Source organism: Eubalaena glacialis, chromosome 4 (assembly GCF_028564815.1).
Source record: "Eubalaena glacialis isolate mEubGla1 chromosome 4, mEubGla1.1.hap2.+ XY, whole genome shotgun sequence".
Classification (NCBI taxonomy): Eukaryota; Metazoa; Chordata; class Mammalia; order Artiodactyla; family Balaenidae; genus Eubalaena; species Eubalaena glacialis.
In genome coordinates, this window is record NC_083719.1 from 43,559,724 (window position 1) to 43,577,806 (window position 18,083).

The 18,083-nt window shown below is 41.0% G+C and overlaps 1 protein-coding gene and 1 pseudogene across 1 annotated transcript in view; one reads left to right on the forward strand and one right to left on the reverse strand.

Annotated features, from left to right (window-relative positions):
* ANKRD55 (ankyrin repeat domain 55) overlaps positions 1-13,094 on the reverse strand; it is a 90,590-nt gene extending 77,496 nt beyond the window's left edge. Inside the window, exon 1 of the mRNA XM_061187808.1 lies at positions 13,037-13,094. Within this exon, the coding sequence (XP_061043791.1) occupies positions 13,037-13,094 (58 nt within the window). The remainder of the gene's footprint in view (positions 1-13,036) is intronic.
* LOC133089506 (protein FAM104A-like) lies at positions 2,224-2,635 on the forward strand (annotated as a pseudogene).
* Positions 13,095-18,083: the final 4,989 nt, after the last annotated feature.

An 18,083-nucleotide genomic window follows, 5' to 3' on the forward strand; every position in this document is an offset into this window, starting at 1 on the left:
TATAGATGTTTTGATTTTCTGGTGTCTATTAATAAAATATATCACATCAGTAGAACAAAGGGGAAATATATGAATATATGAATAAAGAATAGAAAGGCATTTAATAAAATTTGATATCTGTTCCTTAAAAAAGCCTAACAACTAGGAATAAAAGATGTCATTCTCAATATGATTAACTACATTTATTTCTAATCAATTTCAAACACCACACCTAATAGTGAAAAAATAGGGAAAGAAAGAAGACAAATTTTGTCTAATGCAGTAATATATGAAGCAAAAAGAAATGAGATAATAATCATAAAGGAAGAGCAAAATTATCAAAGTTTAATCAAAGCTAACTTTTACTCGTGTTCTTTGCACTGTCCTAACAGTTTCCTTTGAATTAAGCTATTTATTTATTTCAACAATTTTATGAAGTAGGTAGTATCTTTACCCTATTTACAGATGAGGGAATTGAAGCACAGAGAGGTTTAATAATTTCCCCTAAGTTGTACAGCTATTAAATGGCAGAGCAGGATTTGAAACCAGTCCATCTGGTTTCATCCTGTGCACCAGGATGGCACAAGAGAATTAACCACAGAACCATTAGAATTAATAAGTTAGCCAGACTTAAAAATAAGTATGAAACTAAATAGTTCTTCTATATTAAATAATATGAGGAAACTAACTCCTCCTTACATTGAAAATAACTCACTAAAATGAAAATATAAAATACCCAGTAATAAATATGCAGAATCTAAATAAGGAACTAAGAAAAGAGTTGGATTCAGGAAGATACATGCCATGTTTCCAGATAGGAGAACTAAATAGTATAACTAATTTTAATTATTATACAGATTCATTTTTAAGTTTAATGTCATTTCAGTGAAAGTTCCAACAGTTTTTGGGGGGGGGGCGGGCTCAGAAAAATGATATTGACTTTCATTTGTAAAAACAAATGGATAAATTTATGCTTTAAAGAAGAAAAAAAAGAATATACTTAAGTATTTGCTTATCTATACATAGAATCTCTTTGTAAGGATATATAAGAAACTGCTTACATTGTTTTGCTTCCAGGAGGGGATTTGGATGGCTGGAGGGGTTGGTGTGAAGGGAGATTTTTCACTGTACATTGTTTTATACCTTGAAATTGTGTGAATGTATTACTACACCAAAAGCAAAAACAAACAAAAAGAGGGAAAAAAAAATTGAAAAAAAAAAAATCCCAAAATTGAAAAAAGTATTGAAGGAGGATTTCTCTATCAAATCGTAAAACATTATGAAACTATAATAATTTAAAAAGTAAGATTGTGCTTCAAGACTAGATCGATTCCCAGAACAGCACAGAAAGTCTAGAAACCTGCCTGGCACTAGCATGGAAAGTGGAAGCTAACAGGTAGGCTGGCTTTTAAGCAATGGGATGAGTTATATCTAGAAGGCAAGTCTCAGACTGAGAGGACAGAACTCCAGAAAAAGAGGAAAGGGAAAGTAGAAGTTCTCCAAGACCTGTGAGCTTTTCTGGGAATTATTTTCTTTCTGATGTGGTTTTCTTGCTAGGCAAATTCTGCCCCTTCCAATTTCCAAACAAAAAGCAGTGCTATCAAAAACAGACACCTAGATCAATGGAACAGAATATAGAGCCCAGGTGGGACTTCCCTGGTGGCGCAGTGGTTAAGAATCCACCTGCCAATGCAGGGGACACGGGTTTGAGCCCTGGTCCGGGAAGATCCCACATGCCGCAGAGCAACTAAGCCTATGCACCACAACTACTGAGCCTGTGTTCTAGATCCTGTGAGCCACAACTACTGAGCCTGCGTGCCACAACTACTGAAGCCCAAGTGCCTAGAGCCTGTGCTCTGCAATGAGAGAAGCCACTGCAATGAGAAGCATGTGCACCACAATGAAGAGTAGCGCCCACTCACTGCAACTAGAGAAAGGCCGCACGCAGCAACGAAGACCCAACGCAGCCAAAAAAAAAAAAAAAATAGACATTTTTCCAAAAAGGAAATGCAGATGGCCAACAGGTACATGAAAAGATACTCAAGGTTTCTAGAGTTTTGGGGCCAGGACTAGGGAGGTATGCCATGCCAGAATGTTTTTACAGGGCAACTTTGGCCTGTACTGGTCCATCTCTGGTCCTCACCATCATCCTGCTTTGCTTCTTTGGCCAATATTGCCACGGCCACTTAGGCCAGTACTAATGTATTCTGTGTCCTAAATATGAATGTAGACCCAATTACCGACATGCTATTGGAATTAGAAACACAGTCACTGAACAATAAGCAGAAAAGAAGAAGGAATGATAATAAAGAGGACAATCACCATTCTCCCCAGTCCAAAAGGAGTAAGAGAAACCCTGTTTTTCAGGAGTCTCAGGATGCAACGAAAAACGATAAGGAAGGAACCACTAAGAGGAACCAAAGTGTGTGCATGTTCAAGCAATGATAATGACAGGAGCAGCAGTGTTAATTCCCCAGAGAGAGTAATTGGATCAGAAAGCAGCTTAAACCAGATCATTGCTGAACTCAACAAGAGTACCCCTCAGTCCTTATATGAGGGGTATGCGCTATGCCAAGGTCCTTATTCCCACATCAACCAGATCATAAGGGAGGCACACTTCAACAGCCTATAGCAGCAAGGACAATCTCCAACATGATGAACCAGGAGCTCCTTGTTCCAGCCTAAAATTTGTTTATAAAAGCGATTGCACACACACACACACACACACACACAAAAGAAAAGATGCTCAACATCGCTAATCATCAGGGAATGCAAATCAAAACCACAGTGAGACATCACCTCGCACCTGCCAGAATGGCCATCGTCAAAAAGAACACAAGTAACAAACGTTGTCAAGGATGTAGAGAAAAGGAAACCCACCTACACTGTTGGTGGGAATGTAAATTGGTGCAGCCACTGTGGAAAACTGTATGGAGGTTTCTCAAAAAACTAAAAACAGGGTTACCATACGACCAAGCAATTCCACTCCTGGGTTTATATCCGAATATAACAAAAACACTAATTCAAAAAGCTACATGTACCCCAATGTCCATAGCAGCATTACTTACAATTGCCAAGATATAGAAGCAACCTAAGTGTCTGTCAACAGATGAATGGATAAAGAAGATGTGGTGTATATATACAATGGAAGACTACTCAGCCATAAAAAGGAATGAAATGTTGACATTTGCAGCAACATGGATGGAGTTGGAAGTTGAAATAAGTCAGACAGAGAAAGACAGTATGATATCACTTATATGTGGAATCTAAAAATACAACAAACTAGTGAATACAACAGAAAAGAAGCAGACTCATAGGTATAGAGAACAAACTAGTGATTAACAGTGGGGTGGTGGTGGGGAGGAGGGGGGCAGTAGGAGGTACAAACTATTGGATATAAGATAGGCTCAAGGATATACGGCACACATGGGGAATATAGACAATATTTTGTAATAACTGTAAATGGAAATAAACCTTTAAAAATTGTATAAAAAATTAAAAAATAAAATTTAAAAAGGGAGTGCTATGCTATGAATTCATTACAGGGGGGGAGGTAACTTGAGGGATGGATGTTCTCTTGACCAGGGAAGACCGGTTGTCCATAGGACCTTAGGTAAGTCATCTATAAGAATCACTAGCACTTGCTAAGTGGTTACTCTGGGCCAGGCATGGTTCCAAGTGCTTTGTATGTATTATGTCATTGAATCTTTCTAACCATCCTCTGAAGAGTGTTATAACCATCTTTATAACAAACCTATAACACCCTCTAGCAGTTACCGAGTGATTACTATGGGCCAGCAGTGGTTGCAGGTACTTTGCATGTATTCCTTAATTCAATCTTTATAAACAATCCTTTGTAATAGCACCATCTTAATTTACAAGGTAGGAAAGTGAGGTATAGAGATGGTAAACAGCTGGGTCACACAGTAAGCGTCACCAGCATAGCCCACTAACAATTCATGGAAAAATAGAATCTGGGTAATAAAATACAGTCGAACCTTTTTTCTTTTTCCTTTGTGATTAGTCGGGTTTCACTTGCTCACAGGGAGCCGCGTGCAGAGGCCTCGGACTGGTACTTGGCACTTCAGACCAGAGCTCCTCCTCGTGTGAAGTGCCTGTGCTAGACACCTCAGCTCTGGGCGCGGGCAGAAGCGCCGCTGCACACACCGCCTCAATTCAAGATGGCCGCGGGCCGTGGGCAGAGACGCTGCTCCGGGCCCTGCGCTCTGGAGCCTGAGCGGTGCGGCTGTGCCTGCCCTGGGAGAGCTCCGCCCCCCCCACCCCCCCGCCCCCTCCCCCGCCCCCTCCCCCGCCCCTCCCACGAGATCCTATAAAGCAGCCCCGCCCACAGCCTGTGGGGACAGCGTGTCCTGTAGAGAGTGAGCTCGCGGTTCTCCATTCTTTGAGCAAAGAAGAAAACTCCCCTTTACTTCTGAACCAAACTCAGGCTCATTCTGTTGGCTCCAGTGACACCGGCAGAAGGACCGATGCTGGGGCCTGACTGGAAAAGGTCGGTAAAAAGAGTGGCAGCATTGGGACTTGCATTGTTTGGTTTGACTCCAGTGGCCATTACAGTCCAGTACACTGTACCACCGCTAACCCCTCTGTTTCAGTGTTCACATGTAAAAAGTGAGGGAGCTGGATTACACATTCCCTGAGTTCCTTTCAATTCTACAAGTTACTACTATTCTAAGACAAAAGACTTCCAGAATCTGGACTGGTTTCTGCAGTGACCACCTGAAACCAGACAGCTGTGAGTCCATCCCGAGACCTCTCCGTGGTGGTCGTGCTGAGTCAGCTGACTTGTGACCAAAACTCTAGGACACCATTTTTGAACAGCACTAAGTAAGAAGGATAAAAATGTCATTTCAGATGAATTTCAGGTGTTCCTCTCATGATTCTTAAAAGTAAGGTTTGTTTTTGTTGTTGTTTTTGTTTTTTTTTTTGAACACCAAACTGTGTTCTGATTTACTGTTGTGAGTTAGAGAACAGAGGAATGATCTTGGGGTCACCCCGGATCAAAGCTTAGGATGTCAAGGTTAAAAGAATTCTCTTTCCTCTTTATCAATTGCTATTTATTTGTGACCTTGATTACAGGGTCGGGGCCCTCTGAAATGTCTCTTGGAGAAATGTTAACCTGTTGCTGCACAGAACAAATAGGCTGAGTAGGAAAATGATAAAGAACCGGGCTTCAGAAGCTTCTGTGGTGGAAGCCAAGCCCTGACCTTACAAATTCCCAATTCCCATCACATCAGTTCCGCAGGTCGAATTCCAGTGTGATCCTACCCTTTTAGCTTCCTCCTCCTCCTCCTAGGAGTCTGGTGTCTTTCTTTGCTCTAAAGGCAGGTTGCCATGGAGACTGGATCTACTCCTACCCATGGAAGAGGTCAGCCTGTCACTAAGCTGAGCCTACTGGGCAGAACTCATTGCAAATGGAAGCTCAGCCCTGGGGAGACTTTAGCAAACCTAGCTGCCGTCACCTGTATTTTCCTTTGTGCTAGGAGTCATGAAGGGGTTGATGAGGTGGGTTATAAGAATCCAGAAAGTATAACTTCATGGTGAACAGGAGTGTGAGGAGGGCTTGGGGGTCAGAAACCAGAGTTAAAAATGGGAGCTTTGCCTTTGTCCTGTGTGGCCTTGGATAAGTCATGTAACCTCAGATGGACTAGAAATGGAATCTATCTCACAGGCTGTGTTGAGGATCCAGTGAGATGATAGGAGTGAAAGTTTTGCACAGTGTCTGGCTTAATAAATGGGAGCTGCTTAATAAACCAGAGTTATCGCTCTTCTTCTGATTATTACTACTGGTTACTATTCTTGGCCTGATCTCCTCTGTTTCCATTTGGAAGCTACTCCCCATCCCCGCATGGAGGTTGAGTTGCTAGGGTCTATCTTGGCAGCCGAGAAGCTGGGAACAGGCTGGGGCTAAGAGACTCTGAAGAACAGAGCCCTTTGCTAGTTAAGAGAATACACCACTTTCTATACTGAATTCTTTTTTGTATTGCTTGAATATTTTGAAGAAGGTGATGCTAATTTTACATTTAGAAAGAAACCCCAGTACTTAAAAAACTCTGTAAGAACCAGTTGATATCTAATAGTGCAACACCTGTAACATCAAATTACCATCTGAAAGAATGTAAACCATATTGTGATAACCTGAGATGGATACATCGCCCATGTGGTGTTCTGTCTGGGAATGCATAATCTAAATCTAGTTGTGAGGGAGCGTCAGACAAACCCATAAGGAGGAACTTGGTATTAAAAAAAGAGAGAGACTGTAAGTTCAAAAATGTCAATGTCATAAAAGACAAAGAAAGTCTAAAGAAATGTTCCAGGTTAAAGGGGACTAAAGAGGCCTGATAACTAAATGTAGTACCTAATCCTAGACTGGATCCTGTACTGGGGGTAAAATGCTATAAAAGACATTATTGGATCAATAGACAAAATTGGAATGCAGGCAGATGAGATAAAAGTACATACACATGTATACACACACACACAAACACAAATAAGCATATACATACATACATATAGAGAAAGAGGCAGAGAGAGATAGAGGAACAGAGAGATACAAAGACAGAGATGTAGAGATGGACACAGAGAAAGAGCTAACAATAAAGCAAATGGGGTAAAATGTTAACAGGTGAATCTGGGTAAAAGACAGTGTTCTTTATACTGATCTTACAATGTTTCTTTAAGTTTGAAATTACTTTCAAACAAAAAGTTAAAAAAGCATTAGAATGCTATTAAATGTTATATGTGTATATTTTTAAATTCTGAGGATACTTTTAGAAATGGAAATAGTTCCCATGTAGACTGGAACATTGTCCCTTCACTTCTTCCCCCAATGGACCCAATAAAACAAGAGTGGCCTCATCAATAAGCAACTGACATTTTAAAACTTTACATAGAGAAAACAAATTTAGGGCCCTTATTAAGCACACGGACCTATTTATTAGGCTTACAAGTGGGCTAAACATGACTCCTGGGTGGATGTGGTCTTTCCGCAATACGGTGTCTAGCCCATACCCATCTTTTACACCAACCTTGGGCCTCAGTGCCTCTAGACCCTCACCTCCTCACCTTGTCCTATATTTGTGGATGGGTGAGAGGTTTGTTTTTCTACTTGTTTGGGAATAAAAATAGCTACAAGTTTAGTGGTTCTTCCTTTAGGCTCCATTAAAATATCCTTGCATCCAAATGGTTGCCTCAAAGGGAAAATCTATGGATATCAGTTAATCAACACAGTTGTTTAATAATTACTAAAGAAATATGGAGTTAATGAATAGAGATGGTAGGAAAAGCTCAGTGTGGCGACCCAGCTGACTTCCAGACAAGGGGCTAAGTTGAGGATTTGCCTTTTGAAGTTGATCTAGCCGAGCTGTGGGACATAACATCAGGGTTGATTCAGGAGATCTGGCTCACCAGATGCGCCTTCATTCCCTCTGCGTACCGCTCCCAGATTCTCCTTCTGGTGATGCATAGTCAGGCAAGAGGCCGCATTCCCGAGGACACTACGGTTGTCCTATGGTGGAGAATGCTGACAACGACACCACTCCCCTCAACCCCCATCCACTGAATCACTTTCGGTTTCACGGTTCTCTAAGGCGGTGAATGGTAATTGTTTGGATAAGATCAGTCCGGGGCTTCCCTCTAGCTAGGTCCAGAAGAGGGGCCGGGAGTGGATTCGTGTGTCACAACCTTTCCCAGGAGTTGGCTGATGGAAGGGAAGTTCCTGTGTGCTGGAAAGAGGACAAAGAACACAAAGAAGGAGGCAGAGGAGGGCGAGGGGCAGGCTTCCAGTCAACGTGTTTGCCTGGGTTAGGTCTTGAGTGGGCAAGAAAATTGGAAAAAGGATTCTTCTCCTGTGACTTCTTCCCTCTGTTCCTCTTTCTTGACCAAGAGAGGGAGAAGGCTGAGCATTTTCCCACAGGCAACAGATAATCTGCTTCTGAACCTCTGGAATGGTCACCTGCCAGCTAATTTTCCTGTATCTGGACCATCAATCTGAAAATCAAGCACAGAATTCTCCTCAGTGTTCCTGGGTTTCATCCCATTCAAGGTCTGTGCCTAAAATCAGCTGAGCCCAAATCATCCCCTCCCTTTCCTGTCTCCTTTGCCTGCCTTTTCTCTACTCTCTTCCCAAACCCCTTTGAAAATTTGCTTATTCTTCCTTTGGAGGCATTCTTCCTTTGTCACATCAGAATTTTAACTTTTGTTTTTTCAGCAAAGCGCATATCTGTGCACTCTAAGTTCTTTTTGTTTGGCGTTCCCATTTTGGATGAAAAGTGGGAAATTAAAACCAGCACATCTGCATGTGGGAGCTTTAAAAATCCACAATACAAGGGATAACAGCTTGATTGTAAAAATATATGCTTCATTAATTTAAATTTTTGTTAATGTCTTATTTCTTCATTAAAATGTATGGTTGATCAAGGAAGAGTATTGCAGTAGAAAAAAGATGGGTTTGGAAGTCAGGCAGGTTTAGGCTTGAACCTCAGTTTTGCCATTTTATCTTATGCCCTTTCCATCCCACCTCCCAAATGCCAACCTTTCTTCCGACTTAAATGAGAATGGATTTTACCAAAAACCCAGCGATGAGGCTGTATACCTCTGAGAAGGAACTTGAGATCTGATCTTTTTTCATGCCAAGTAGCAGGCTGAATGGTGGCCTTGAAGGTATATCCATGTTCTAGTCCCTGGGACCTGTGACTATGACCTCATATGGCAAAAGAGTGCATATCACCTCACATGTTGAAAGATTGAGTTAAGGATTTTGAGAGTACAAGCTTATCCTGGCGTATCTGGGTGGGCCCTAAATGCAAGCACATGTATTGTTATAAGAGAGAGGCAGAGGGAGTTCTCAGACACACATGCAGAGGAAAAGGCCATGTGAAGATGGAGGCGGATTGGGGTGATGAAGCCACAGCAGTTAGAAGCTGGAGGAGACAAGGAAGGACTCTTCCCTAGAGCCTTCGGAAGGAGCACACCCACTGCTGACATCTTGATTTCATACTTCTGGCTTCCAGAGCTGTGAGAGATTGCATTTCTCTTGTCTGAAGCCACTCAGTTTATGGTAATTTGTTACAGCAGCTCTAGGACACGATGCTCTGTATAAATCTGGGCTGGAGGGCCGAGCCCCTCCTCGAATTCTCTCAACAGCTCTACCAGAGAAAAACCTTTGAGGGTGGGCCACACCCCCCAGAGGTGCCTGCAGACACGCTGCTCCGCCTGCTCAAACCCTTCTTAGAGAGCTGGGGCAGGGCTGGGCTGGGTGAGGCCCTTGGGACCTCCCTTGTCGTTTCTATTTTCTCTCTGAGGCCTGGGTTCCTCCTCATGCAGGGATCTTTGGTTACATAACTGAAGTCTCAACTTCAGTAGGAACCTCTGTGTTCTGTAGTAAATGATTTTACTACAGGTCCTTTCCTGCGTGTGGGCTTTGAGAGGGAAGACAGCCAGGGAGAACACGTGGGACCAGAGAGATGTTGCCGTGGTGAAAGCAAGTAGCACAAAGCCGGAGTGGAGAGCTCTGCAGACCCAGGCTTTCTCCCTCACAGCTTCACAGGGCAAGCCAGAGACACGGGCCGAATCCCCTTGGCCAGGAAGATAACACAATCTTTAAGCCTCCTAGCAACGCTGTGAATGTATAATATTATCCACATTTCACAGACGAGAAGATCAACCAGTTTGTCCAAGTCCATGCAACTGGGATGAGGACTGAGACTGGACTAGAGCAAATGTCCATCTGTCCCCAAGCCCCTGGCATGGGGTTGTCTTATTACCTCTGCTAAAGAGAAAAATAGAAAAATGCAATTGGAGGGACTCAGACTTACCAAATCCACCTGGTTCTGGTTTGAGCCAAACTGAAGGTCGTTATTCATCATAGTTTCCAAGTGCACATTGCTGACCATTCTCTGGGCAATCATAGGCCAGAGCTGCCTGAGCCCTACCTCCGCCTCAAAGTAGCTGTTAAGACCAGAGATTGCCCTCGGAAAGAAACTTCTTAGTCTGCTGTCTGGATAGCGAACACCTGGGTCTCAGTCCCCTCTGTTACTAATTAGCTGTGTGTTATGATCATAAATTGGCCCCCATTTTAACCTCTCAGTGCTTCACTTTTCCCATTTGAGATCTTAGGGGGATGGATGGAATGAGCGGTTCTCAATCTTTGTTGTACATTAGAACTTCCTGGGGAGCTTTGTCTGGCCATGCCCCTCACCAAATAAACTGGAATATCCAGTGGTGGAATCCAGGCATCAGGATTTTCAAAAGCTGTCTAGGTGATTTTTATATGTGGCCAAGTTTTTCTTTTCTTTTCATTTCAATGTTACATTTCATTCAGGTAGATCTGTAATCTCACAGTGATGAGAGGAGAAAGCCAAGTCTTTAATAATTATAATAAAAAAATAATAAAAAAGCTTACGAACAGCAATGCAACATTTCCTTCCCCCCCCACCCCCATGATGAATTAACAGCTGGTAGAGGATGCAATGACTCAGAATCAAAAATAAAAACAAAAACAAAAATCAAGCCAACCTCGGGAACAATCCACACTGTCAATGACTTTCCATACATAATTGAAACAAGTAGTCAAATGCCAACCAGTTGTGGAGAACACCATGGACTTCCTTGGGTTTTGATAGTGTCTTTCTTTTGAAGGTAAAATAAAATAGGACACAAAGTTGTACCTAAATGCCGATGTCTACATTCCATAAAGGCGATGCCGTTGCAGCAGTCTTACAAGACTTCTAAGATCTTTCCAGATGTAATGTCTTTTGTCAACATCTGCATGTAAAGCTAGTGGACACTAGAGTTTTGATTCCCCAGATACTAGGAATTCAAGGAAAATCCTCTACTAAATCCCTACCCATACTCAACTTTTCAAGAGAAAGTCACTTCACCATGGTTTTGCCCAACAATATGGTATTTAGAATCTATGCAATGGTCTAAACCTATTATGGCCTTTCATGCTTTTAAGAAGGTGGAAGGGTTAATGTGATAATAGAACTATTCAGGTATCATTTAGTTAACTGTTATTCTAGGGGTTGCTCTAAATGGTACCCTAGAGTTCTAAAGAAAATAATTAATGTAGTATAGTCAACTGGCCTTAACTAAACTCTCATTTGTATTGCTGAGTCCTCATTGCTGAGGACTGCTAAATTCAAGCTAGAGATAGAAAGGTGAATAATCTTTCACATTTGAGTAACTCACAGTCGAGGGTGGTAATAATTATAACAGCAACGATAATAACAAAAGCAGCCACAGTCTGAAAGTACTTAATGCATATCAGGCAATGTGACAGGTGCTTTTTTTACATTATTTTAGAGTCTCACAACAACCTTGCTAGGTGAGCATCTTTTCCTTTATTTTACTGCTGAGGCAATTAAGGCCCAGAGAGGTCAGGTAACTTGCTAAGGTCACACAGCTAAGAAGTAGTTATTCTGCCATTCTAACCTATGTTGCCCATGCTATTTCCACCATACCACAGCACCTCTAGAGAGAAATGATTGAGAAATAGAGATGGAGGTGTCAGGGAGAGGGTTAACTTATAAGGGGAAGAATCAGGTCTAGGGTGGAGAAATAGCTGTGACTTGCTCACATGAAAGGTACTATAAGAAAATAAATATTATAAATTAATATTTTAACTATGTTTTGGGCTCAGTCCTGTTCGGAGACACAACACTGGAACAGATGGATTCATTACGAGGGGCTAGTGCTCTGCAGTCAGTTCTAGCTCCCTCAAATTAGTCTTAAAAAATAAACCCATTGTGTTTCTCTTTGAATTGCATAGCTCAATAATGTCACTTTTTAGCCAGTATGAGGTCTTTGGATCTAAGCATATTTTCACTTTTGCTGATTGCCGTCAGTGATACAAACTGTACAAAGGATGTGGTGGGCACAACTGTAACAATCACTTTCTCTATGGTGCTCCTAGCCCAATGCTGTGTAAACTGGCACATCCTGAAGATGCGCGCACACACACACACACACACACACACACACAGTAGTTACTCAGAAATCTAAATGTAAGTCTGTAACTTGACAAAGCACTGAACTGAAATAATTCACCCATGAAACCAGATGTAGCTTGAAGGGTATGTAGTAAACACACTATGGCCTAGAGCAGGAAAAGGGAAAAGGAAAGAAGCAATGAATTTTCTTAATGAGGCTTTCACAGACCACCATTTTCACGGTGTAGCCAAAACAGGTAAATGACCAAAGGATCTTAGGATTCTGAGGAATACTCAGAGGGTATTGAAAGTGGTTTAGATAACAGATATTTTTTAAAAAAATCTTCTAAAATATTACTTACATTTAAAGAATGGAAATTTTCTGTTCTTACAGAGAAAAGATGCATAATTACACAGGTGTATATATATACACATATATGTACATACACGCACACACTTCATATGCAAAATGTACATGCACAGACTGCATGGCTGAATACATGTTTTTTATAAGGATGATCAATTTTACAGCAATCGTTTTGTGTGGAAAATTACTTCCACACTGGGAATTATGAGTAAGAAAGATATATCCTTTCATTGCAAATAATAACATAGTGATAAGTTGTTACACAACCTCGGATGAGATAATATATCAACTACAGCATAAATCTGGGCAACATGTATTCCTGAAGGGAATCAAGAGATATTTATGAAACTATAGCAATGAGATATTGGGTTTATGTTACTTATTGTAATGTATATATTTTAAAGATTTGAACAAAAAGCTAATGAGAATAAAGATGATACTATCTGAAATAGCTGGTGTGCTTGAAACCCAATTTTTTAAATTTGTAGGTAGGAGCACTTTAGCAAGACTAATAGACCATAAGCTTATTTTTCCCTTTTAAATGCTTATCAAATGAGAAGTGAACATTTAGAACAGGTTTGTTTCCTATGTGAAATCCTCTTCCCACATCACACCCACACACATACACCCACACACACACACACACACACACAATTACCCTCTCTCCCCGTACAACTGCAAATCCCTACCGTTGGACTAAAGATGCAAAGAACCAAAGGGTGAGTTAAAGCAGCATTTTTACCTTTTTGCTGATCAAACACAGATGGAGTGCTGAAATCCATGGTTGCCTGTCTCATCATTTACCATCAGGATGGCAAAAAGCATCCAGGTCTCTAGAGAGGAGAAAACACCATCTTACACGTTACAGTCAACACAACAGTCAGATACAGCATCCCTTGCCAAGACCTCTGTTTGAGAATTAAATGTGCATTAGAGCTGCCGGTCTTTGTCAAGGCAAATGATGGAAATAGGTAAATGTTATTCCTGTAATACCTGACAGGAAAAAGAGTTACTTCTTATGGTCTCACTCATCAGCTATACCCACGTGTAAATATTATACACCCTCTATCCCCCAACAAATACAGAAAAAAAAAGCTCAAACCTTGAAAAACGGTTTTCATAGAGGGCCACCTGCCTTGGATCTGGGCCAGGAAAATACTGGAGGTAACGGAGCCTCAGCAGCTGGTGTGTTGTTTTAAACCAAAAGAAATCTCAATGGGTGAGTGAGGATTCACAGGGCCAGACGGAGCATGTGCAAAGCTGCCAATGCAGTTTGGATTCAGCTGTGTTCTTGGTGGAGTGAGAACTGCATTTGGGTCATGTGAGCAGAGTGCCATCTCAATGGAATAGCACGTAAATATTGTAGCAGGAGGCTGCTGGCCATGTGCTGTATGGAGTCATTACCGGCTTTCATAGCTTATCTTTAGTCTCCCTTCAGCTCTGTTCTCCAAATGACAGGGAGGATGGGGGGAAGGAAGTAGCGTTTGAAAGGTTGGATTTCAGGGCTCAGATATCCATGGCGATAAAATTAAAACAGTGTGCAATCACAAGGGTGTTTAGTGCAGTATTATACGTGGTGGAAAAACCTCAAATCACCCCAATGTATATCATTTGAGGAGCAGTTGAATAAATGGTAGTAAATTCATACTCTAGATTTAAAACTCTGAAGTAAATCTATATGAATTTATCTGGTAGGATGACTCTAATCTATTATTAAATGAAAAAAGTTATATATTTCATTTGTTCACATCTTTATAAAACCAGCAACCACCCACTGTGTATGTAGATATGTTCATGTATGTTCATAGGAACAGAGGAAGATGTATGAAGATATACTGTTAATATTGGCTACCTCAGGGGATTGCAATTAAAGTAGGAGATTTCTATCTTGTTCTTTATCTACCTCTGTATTTTTAGGCTTATTATAACAAGCCTGTTGTTTTATATTTGTTATTAAAAATCTGATATAATAAATTCAAAACAAAGCTCTACAATCAAGACAATCAGGTTTTTGGATAAGTCAAATAGTCATATAGAAGATGATCTTGTAAATGCTGTTGATAATGATAATAAATTTTTTTGACTTAATTAGTGTGTGACTATGGAAATAAAAGCAGAAACCATTTTTCTTCGTATATGGTCACATTTGTTTTGATCTACTGATATGGACTGTGTTTTTCAATAGACAGGCTTCTTTCTTATCTCTTGCCTCTCATATTTTCCCCATCAGCAGACTGTCTGTCCTCAGTTCCCTGTGACAATACTAGGACCCACTTACCTTCCTCATATCAGCCCTTCCCCCACAAATACCCTGTGTTCATTTTATTTAAAACATGGGCAGAACCTACTTCCTATAAATCATTACGCAAAATGTGCTCCATAGGTACATTTCTTAAATTTCCCAGTGCTTTTTTTTTTTTTTTTTTTTTTTTTTTTGCATTAACCATGAAAGCCAGACTTTGGAGGCCGAGAGTGAATTGGTGAAGACACTTTGGCTTACACTAGCAGATATTCAGTTAAGGAGAGATGGCTTAAGCTCACCCAAACTGACTGAGGTAAAAGGAGTTGTGGTCACTTGGTCCCAAACACGAGAAAAATCAAGGATTTATTGGGTTGGCCAAAAGGTTCGTTCGTTTTTTTCCGTAAGATGGCTCTAGCAGCACTTAGTTGTCTTTAACGTCATTTGAAACAATTTTGTTAGATTGTATTGTGATAGCTTTCATATCAGTGTGCATTTAAAAAAAGACATCAAAGTTGGTGAATTTTTTTCTTAACATCTTTATTGGAGTATAATTGCTTTACAATGGTGTGTTAGTTTCTACTGTATAACAAAGTGAATCAGCTATACGTATACATATATCCCCATATCCCCTCCCTCTGCGTCTCCCTCCTACCCTCCCTATCCCACCCCTCTAGGTGGTCAAAAAGCACCGAGCTGATCTCCCTGTGCTATGCAGCTGCTTCCCACTAGCTATCTATTTTACATTTGGTAGTGTATATATGTCCATGCCACTCTCTCAAAGTTGGTGAATTTTTGTGTAGCCATTTTAATATTGAAGATGGAAGAAAAAAAGCAACATTTTTGGCATATTATGCTTTATTATTTCAAGAAAGGTAAAAAGGCAAAAAAAAAAAAAAGAAAAAAAATTTGTCCAGTATATGGAGAAGGTGCTGTGACTGATCAAACATGTCAAAAGTGGTTTGCGAAGTTTCGTGCTGGAGATTTCTCGCTGGACGATGCTCCAGGGTTGGGTAGACAAATTGAAGTTTATAGCGATCAAGTTGAGACATTAATTGAGAACAATCAACGTTATACCACACGGGAAATAGCCGACATCCTCAAAATACCCAAATCAAGCGTTGAAAATCATTTGCCCCAGCTTGGTTATGTAAGTCGCTTTGATGTTTGGGTTCCACCTAAGTCAAGTGAAAAAAACCTTCTTGACCGTATTTCCTCATGCAATTCTCTACTAAAACGTAACGAAAACGTTCTGTTTTTGAAACAAATTGTCACGGGTGATGAAAAGTGGATACTGTACAATAATGTGGAGCAGAAGAGATCATGGGGCAAGCGAAATGAGCCACCACCAACCACACCAAAGGCCGGTCTTCATCCAAAGGTGATGTTGTGTATATGGTGGGGTTGGAAGGGATTCCTCTATTATGAGCTCCTTCTGGGAACCCAAACGATTAATTCCAACAAGTGCTGCTCCCAATTAGACCAACTGAAAGCAGCACTCGAAGAAAAGCATCCAGAATTAGTCAACAGAAAACGCATAATCTTCCATCAGGATAACGCAAGACTGCATGTTTCTTTGATGACCAGGCAAAAACTGTTACAGGCTGGGAAGTTCTGATTCATCCGCCGTATTCACCAAACGTTGCACCTTTGGATTTCCATTTATTTCGCTCTTTACAAAATTCTCTTAATGGAAAAATTTTCAATTCCCTGGAAGACTGTAAAAGACACCTGGAACAGTTCTTTGTTCAAAAAAGCTAAAAAGTTTTGGGAAGATGGAATTATGAAGTTGCCTGAAAAATGGCAGAAGGTAGTGGAACAAAAGGGTGAATACGTTGTTCAATGAAGTTCTTGGTGAAAATGAAAAATGTGTCTTTTATTTTTACTTAAAAACCAAAGGCACTTTTCCGCCAACCCAATAGATTAACCTCCTTTTAATGCATTTGTTCATTAATTCATCAGTTGCTATGGAAAGATTACTATGCGCCAATCATTTTGATAGGCACTGATGATGCAGCCGTCAGTAAAATAGGAAAGGTCTCTATGCTCAATGAACTTCACTTTGGTGCAGCTTCTGCTTCTGGCTATGCTGGAGTAATAGGGACTGGATTTACCCTCCTGCTTAAACAGCTAGAAAACTAAGCAAAACATTTGAAATGATATTTTTCAGACAGCAGGCAGTGCAGGCCAGAGATCCCTGGGAGAAGAGAATCAAGAGAGCTGAGCCTGATGAGTCCCCAACTGACTGCTTGGGGAGAGCTTCCAGGCTGAAGCGCAGGGAGGGTGTGGTGGGTTCAGTGGTGCCCTTCCACCCCAAAGATGCATCCACATCTTAATTTTCAGAACATGTGAATGTGACCTTATTTGGAAAAGAGGTCTTTGCCTATGTAATCAAATTAAGGATCTCAAGTTGAACTCATCCTAGATTATCTGAGTGGGCCTTAAATTCAATGACAAGTGTCCTTATAAGAGACACACATAGTGAAGTGGAGTTCATGTGACCGGAGATTGGAATGATGCAGCCACAAGCCAAGGTACACTTGGAGCCACGAGAAGCTGGAAGAGGCAAGGAACAGATTGCCCCTTGAGCCTTCAGAGATAGTATGGTGCTGTTGACACCTTGATTTTGAACTTCTGGTTTCCAGAATTGTGAGAAAATAAATTTCTCTGTTCTCAGCCACCAAGTTTGTGCTAATTTGTTACAGAAGCTTCAAGAAACTAACACAGAGGAGGACTTCTCAAAATAGATGCAGTCTCTATAACTGTTATATTTCTGTGCCCATTTATATCATTACCAAAACCAAATTAAAATATAGACAATTTCACATTTGTAAAAGGGCTGTTTTGGACTCATTTTGAAAAAAGACAGTCAAATAGAGTGGAAAGGACATGAGTTTGAGTCTATTTCTTGTTAACTGTGTGATTTGGGCAAATTATATAACTTTTTGAGCCTCAGTGTCTTAATCTGTGGTATGGGGACCCCACCCCCTAAATTCTTGTGAGAGTTATTATTGTTCAGTCCACTTCCCAGGCTGCAAACATAGAGATAATTCTTTCTAGACAGCCAAAGCCAAGTGTAAGATAACATTTGGTTGTTTTTTCTCAAGTGCGTTTTGAATAAGGCCCTTATTCAGACATATTCACACACTTTTCACACATACCAGGTGCCTGTGGTTCATTAATTATTATCTACAACGTAGGAGGGGAAGAGAGGACAAGGTCTGTGTGACTGCAAAATCTGGCTCTGTGCTGCCTCTCCAGCTCATCTCTCACCACCCTCCCTCCGTTCTCACATCCGGCCACACTGGTCTCCTTTCTGTTCCTTGGACATGCCATGCCCTTTCCCAAACTCCCAAAACTTTGCTATTCTATCCCACCACTTGGAATGCTCTTTCCCCAGTTCAAACATCACCATTTCACAGAGGCTTTCTCTGACCACATTTTCTAAAATAGTCTTTCATTCCTTTACCCCATCTGTCACTTCCTTCTCTAGAATGCCACTTTGTGGGTTAACAATGAGGAATATCCCTGTCAGGGAGACAGGCCTTTG